General features: G+C 41.5%; 1 protein-coding gene across 1 annotated transcript in view; it reads right to left on the bottom strand.

The window, feature by feature from the left end:
* Positions 1-2,937: 2,937 nt before the first annotated feature.
* cog3 (component of oligomeric golgi complex 3) overlaps positions 2,938-6,996 on the bottom strand; it is a 102,856-nt gene continuing 98,797 nt past the window's right edge. The window contains exons 22-23 of the mRNA XM_084309733.1: positions 6,837-6,935; positions 2,938-5,273 (exon numbers count right to left, since the gene is read on the bottom strand). Coding sequence (XP_084165859.1) covers positions 5,244-5,273; positions 6,837-6,935 — 129 coding nt within the window. The 3' untranslated portion in view covers positions 2,938-5,243. The remainder of the gene's footprint in view (positions 5,274-6,836; positions 6,936-6,996) is intronic.

Below are 6,996 nucleotides of genomic sequence, written 5' to 3'. Positions count from 1 at the left end.
ATTTTGTTTTTAGCGCCTTTGAGGTGCTTTGGTACCATGAGGTGCAAGCATAGTCGTAGTACCCCTGAATGAGTGCTCCTGCCAGAGTCTTCAGGGTGTTCTTGTTTACCAGAGAGGAGATCCGGTACAAGAATCGAGTTCTTGTACCTGCTGCCAATAACTGTAAATAACCCACTCTCACATAATGAAAGTTGCTCACAAGCACAACATCACAGAAATCCATTGGAGAAATATTTTAGCCAGAATATAATTTTAATGGTGCTATTTGAAGACTCAATTGTTCGGAATGAGGACCGCATGTAAACTCAACCACGTACAGATTACTTGGAATAAACACGTGAGTGAGTCACACGGTCCTGATAACAAACAAATGGCAACTTTAAGTATCAGGAATGGTTAGAGAGAGACTAGTTACATTAGAGTTACTAGGGAGAGTTAGAGAGAGACTAGTTACTAGGGAGAGACTAGTTATGTTAAAGTTACTAGAGTTAGGGAGACTAGTTACATTAGAGTTACTAGGGAGAGTTCGAGAGAGACTATTTACATTAAAGTTACTAGGGAGAGTTAGGGAGAGACTAGTTATGTTAGTTACTAGGGAGAGACTAGTTATGTTAGTTACTAGGGAGTTAGGGAGAGACTAGTTATGTTAGAGTTACTAGGGAGAGTTAGAGACTAGTTATGTTAGAGTTACTAGGGTGAGTTAGAGAGACTAGTTACTAGGGCTGTCCCCGACTAAGGATTTAGATAGTCGACTATGATTGGCCTGAAATTAGCAGATAGTTGACTATAAAAAAAGAATTGATTTTTCTTTTAATATCATTCCATTTGGGCTGTGGGGGGTGCAATTGGTCCACTGATGGATACATCTTGATATTTGTCTAGTCTAGTGTGTTCATTAGATGGGTGAAATCCTCTTTCAGTGCCTCTGTGCCTGTTTTCTTAGGCCGTTACCCTCTGGTATGCGTGCCATTAGCGTTAGCCACGCTTCTAGGCCTTTTGGAAAGAATGATACAAAAATATATAATAAACACGTTTTTTTTCCCCCGACTAAGTCAGTCGACTACGGCTCCTTTCGATCGATTAGTCGTCTATTTGACTAATAGGGGTCAGCCCTACTAGTTACATTAGTTACTAGGGATAGTTAGGGAGACTAGTTATGTTAAAGTTACTAGGGATAGTTAGGGAGACTAGTTACGTTAGAGTTACTAGGGAGAGTTAGAGACAAATTACATTAGTTACTAGGGAGAGATAGGGAGACTAGTTACATTAAAGTTGCTAGGGAAACTAGTTACATTAGTTACTAGGGAGAGTTAGGGAGACTAGTTACTAGGGAGATACTAGTTACGTTAGTTACTAGGGAGAGACTAGTTATGTTAGTTACTAGGGAGAGACTAGTTATGTTAGTTACTAGGGAGAGTTAGGGAGAGACTAGTTATGTTAAAGTTACTAGGGAGAGACCAGTTATGTTAGTTACTAGGGAGAGTTAGATACTAGTTATGTTAGTTACTAGGGAGAGACTAGTTACATTAGTTAGGAAAATACTACCGTAGTTTAGTTAGTTACTAGGGAGAGTTAGGGAGAGACTAGTTACGTTAGTTACTAGGGAGAGACTAGTTATGTTAGTTACTAGGGAGAGACTAGTTATGTTAAAGTTACTAGGGAGAGTTAGGGATAGACTAGTTATGTTAAAGTTACTAGGGAGATTTAAGGATAGACTAGTTATGTTAAAGTTACTAGGGAGAGACTAGTTATGTTAAAGTTACTATGGAGAGACTAGTTATGTTAAAGTTACTATGGATAGACTAGTTATGTTAAAGTTACTAGGGAGAGACTAGTTATGTTAAAGTTACTATGGAGAGACTAGTTATGTTAAAGTTACTAGGGAGAGACTAGTTATGTTAAAGTTACTATGGATAGACTAGTTATGTTAAAGTTACTAGGGAGAGACTAGTTATGTTAAAGTTACTATGGAGAGACTAGTTATGTTAAAGTTACTAGGGAGAGACTAGTTATGTTAAAGTTACTATGGAGAGACTAGTTATGTTAAAGTTACTAGGGAGAGTTAGGGATAGACTAGTTATGTTAAAGTTACTAGGGAGAGTTAGGGAGAGACTAGTTATGTTAAAGTTACTAGGGAGAGACTAGTTATGTTAAAGTTACTAGGGAGAGTTAGGGATAGACTAGTTATGTTAAAGTTACTAGGGAGAGACTAGTTATGTTAAAGTTACTAGGGAGACTAGTTATGTTAAAGTTACTAGGGAGAGTTAGGGAGAGACTAGGTATGTTAGAGGCGCTGCAAGTCAAGTGGATGAAAGGATTTCTCTTTGGTGGGTGGGGCTGTAGTGTTGAGGTCTGAACCTGCCAGAGCCAGACATGGTCCAGAGGCGTCGCCCTCCTGCTCCAGTCAATGCAGCCCCTCGTCTCCCATCAAAACACTGCAGTCCAGTGAAGGTCAAGCTCCAGCACAGCCTCGTTGTCTCACAGATGGGAAGAGACAGAGCGATGTCATTTTTTTTTTTTTATAAAAACAGCAGCAGCCTGCCATAACGGCCCCCCCGAAGAGGCTGTGTGACCATTTAATTCCAACAGATTGTGCCCTCGTCGAACGAGGGTTCTTTCCCCTCCCCATTTGTGACTGCATCAAATGTCTCATTGTAATCATTCAACGAGTTGGAATTAAATAGAATCTGAATTACATGTGGTCCTGCGTCAGTCAATGGGCGGAGCCTGCTGCCAACACTAGCAGGCGTCACTCTCCCCACTGGGTCCATCCCTACTAAAGACATGCACTCGCACTCAAAATGTGCACTTTCATAACAGCTTTGATAAACGCATCCAGCTGTCCACCAAAATGGCACATTTATTATAAATAACTTATCTTGCTTTGTGGGAAAGACTAGACAATAATAATACAATACCATTTGTATTTATTTTTTTATTAATTCATAAAGTTCATAAATAGCTTAACTATACACATCATTTTTACATAGAGGATGCCAAAGCAAAAGGTGAACATTTACAATGTCATAACCTTAATCTGTCAGAAGAGCATTGGCAAAACACACCCTTAGATCACACTTTATTCTAATAGGCCATTGTAGACTACAAGCAACATCATAACAGTCAGTTATCTGTGGGTGGAATCTAGACTGTCAATAGGGTTGTTTCAAAATACTTTTAATTTGCATGCAGCGGGAGCGGTCAAGGTTAGGGTTCAGGCAAGGCTTAGGTTTATAAACAACTCTATAGGTGAACACGACGAGGTGTTACAGCTTTGCAGCTTGGCCGACACATGATGACCCCATGTTGACTGACACCATTGATAATATGTAGATAATCTACAATGGGCCATCAAACTGAAGCGTTACCAAAAACTGTCCATTGTTTTGCCAGGCTTAAGTGTGGATTTGTTTTAAGCATCCCAAATACAAAAGAAAAGGTATAAAACATTAGATTTCCATGGTCTTTTCTACGGTACATTAAGTTGACAAAACCATCCACATGTCAGTTATGTGGAAACAAACACTGCAAAACAAAACATGACATTTTACCTTGAGTCCGAAAATCTGATTGTTTCTTAAATCGAGCACAACAAAAATATGCCAACGGAAGTCAAAATTATTTCCCCTTTAGTTGCAAATACAATCACAATGGTTTCAAGGAGCGGAACGAGTGACGTGTATTAAAACAAGTGCAGTTATTACTCCTCCCAGCTTTTGACTCAATGCAAGGTTGAATTAATTACTTGTTCAAATTTAGTTTATCTTACGTTGTTAACGGTGAAGAATTGACCCATCTCAAACCCGCTCTCTTTTCTTGATCCTCCAATCGCAACCGTTGCTTCCCACCTCGGACAAGGGAAGCAACATCTGTGATTGGAGGATAAAGAAAAGAGGGCGGGGGTTGAGATAGGTACAATTTGTGATGAAACGGACTGCTACAGGAAGGGATATGTGGTGTTTAAAACCTGAGAGCCCAGTAGCGCAAGGCTGCCATCGACACCTTCTGTACATTACGGAGGGTGGAAAAAGGCTTCAAATAACGAGAGGGATTATAGTGCAGCATGTCTTTTCTTGTTCATCCTTCAAAAGCCATTAAGAGGAATCTAAAGCATCCAAACCCTTGTTAGCCATTAGCTACCTGGCTGCTGAGCATTAGAGTATCTATTAGCGGGCTGGAGTGTTTCTCGCCGAGCACTTCAACACGGTTCACCCCCCGCCAGCCTCGCTCAGAGTGCAAAGCTCTTCACGTTCAGAATATTGTTATCATGTTAAAGGAATATTTCACGTTAGTAGGAGTTGTCATGTTTCAGCAGTCGTTCCTCCCAGGTGTCAGGACATTCATTACCATGTATTTGGGGGATCTAGTCTAAATATCATACTTCATAATAAGTATAAACAAACTACTGCTGTGCAGATTTCAATAACAGACTATTCTGAATCAAAGGTTTGTTTGTTTTGGCATGTGTTTTTACAGATTTATTACCTTTGAAAAATAAAATAAGATCCAGTCAATTTGTTGCAGGTTAGAGTGCCGTGTATCCTTGCCTTGCATTGAACGTTTGGTTACGTGCTGCCTTTGAAGAAAAATGTAAAGTACCTTTCTTTGACACAGAAACATGTGATACACAGAATAATATTTCTGTATAGTTCGTTTATATATTATATATATATATTCACAAGTATGATATTTGAACATGGTCCTCAAAATTAAGGAAGTCAATGAGGTGCCTGGGAGGAATGGTGGTGTTGACAGCGGACAACAGGGACAGCAGTGGTCTTTTAACCAGTTCTACTGAAGTGAAATATCCCTTTAAAGGGAAATGCAGTTAAGATATAAAAACCAGCCCATGACCCGAGTAGATCTTAGCTACGTTAAAGCCTAGAAGCCCTTGTACACCACTCAATTTAAGTCAAAACAAGTCGATCGAACAACGCAATAAATAACCTCCACCCCCCCCCATTCTTGCGGACTACAAGATATATGGCTGAATCGTGACATTCTTGTAGCCGTTGAGCCTCTGTTTGGGATATCTTTGGTGTTGTCGATATCGTTGTTATATAGATATAGCTGTTTCCGCTGTCTGGCTTGTGGGTCGAGCCCCAGTCCCACTGGTGGTCTGTCTCCAGGCCGAGCCGGGTCCCCTCCCGGACAGGGCTGGAGGTGGCATCACTCCGCTGGCCACAGAGAGAGCAGCGCCCTGCCTGCCCTGGCCGCCATCATCGCACATCGTCCCGACAGCTTTACTTGTTCACGGACAGCAGGAGGTTGATCTGAAAGTTACAGGAAAGGTAACACAACATATTGGCTCTTAAAATGTTTTCTACTCTCATCTAGCGGGCATGTGTATGAACCCTCGGAGACCTGCAGGATCACTTTTAAAGCTAGAGTCGAGTGATAATGGTAACATATATGGTAACTAGCCGACCGTGGGAATATGTACGTAGCAAGCATGTCATGCTAATGAAATGGGTTCTATGGATACCCACAAGTCTCCCCTTTATAGACACTTTATGTTAACTCATTCAGCGCCAGTCACGATGATAGTCGGGTTAACTGGCCATCACTTGAGCGCCAATCACGAGTATAGTCGGGTTTTAATCGTTATTTCTTTTATTAGCGATATCCATTCATTTTCATCCATCCAGCCTGATGTTATCATTGGGAATGGGTCTGAGCTTGCAAAAGGGCAAATACCGCCGCCTACGCCTTCCAGCGGGTATTGCACTCCACTGGGAATGGTGTAGTTTCTTTTCTGGGAGGAACCGAGCCGTGTGGGCGGGGTTTAAATACTCAGGCGAGGTAGGCAGATACAACAATGCATTGGAACAGTAACCCCGCCCGCCCGTCATTGTGAAACGGTCGGTAATGTGGTACGGACCTCCACGATCAGTATTTGGAATGGCGATCAGATAATTGGATTATTTCTTTTGCATTACATCAGATACACGGTAAGAACACTATATATAAATTTGATCGTTGATCTGATATTTATTTCTACCCCGATCGACGCTGTCTCTCTGTGTGTATGTGTGGCTGTGTGCCGTTGGTGGCAGCAAGGGGGGGGGGGCGGTCTAAACCACATTGCATGCTTGCACGAGGAAGGATAATAATGATGATCTAGCGTTGATTTCAGGAAGATTCGATAATCAGGCGAAAAATTACAACGTGTTTAGTGTATTCCACTAAAACGCTATTCTCGCGTCTTTCTCTGGAATTACTCAGATGCACCCAAACTATACTTGTATTCAAAACGGTATAAAACGGAAATGTACCCATGAAAAAACAATCCGTTTTGTACATGTTGACTGGAAGCAACTCACTGATAATCGACGGGTGTATTAGACCCATAGCTATAACTTAATATATATTTTAAGCACTCGCAAATCTCGCAGTCCTCCCATTGACTTACAGCGGTGGCACACTAGCGCCATCTCGCGGATTAAGCTCCGGCGCTGAATGAGTTAATACCATGTGGTTTTAGGCAAAAACCATGCAGCTTTTTGCATGAAGTATACATTTATTATTTTCGCCTATTCAAAATAATTGTGTATTTGACTTTCTCCATAATGGAATTGGATAAATTGAGTATGACTGGACATTTGAGACTCTTGTGTATCCATTGTTCCCAACTGTATTATGTGATGTTAATCCCCATAGTAGCCATCTCATTGTAGCGAGACCATGAAACTTGACCTCACTGTATAAAATGTATCACTGCCTCATGACATTTTACAACCACAAACTAAAGACCTCCCCAACCCCAACTCACCCTCCCATCCCACAATGTACTCTGCAGAGTGGGATTTTATTTAAGCGCAGTGTGGTCGGCTCACCTGTTCCATAGAGGGACAGGCGACGATTTGAAGGTCCTCTCCACTGTACTCCTCCTGAAGCAAGGCGTGGAGTCTCTGGAATACTTGTTGGATATTGTTCTGTGAGTGAGTGAGTGAGTGAGTGAGTGAGTGAGTGAGTGAGTGAGTGAGTGAGTGAGAG

Source organism: Notolepis coatsorum (assembly GCF_963971535.1).
Source record: "Notolepis coatsorum genome assembly, chromosome: 3".
Classification (NCBI taxonomy): domain Eukaryota; kingdom Metazoa; phylum Chordata; class Actinopteri; order Aulopiformes; family Paralepididae; genus Notolepis; species Notolepis coatsorum.
This window is presented reverse-complemented; position numbering and strand designations above follow the sequence as displayed.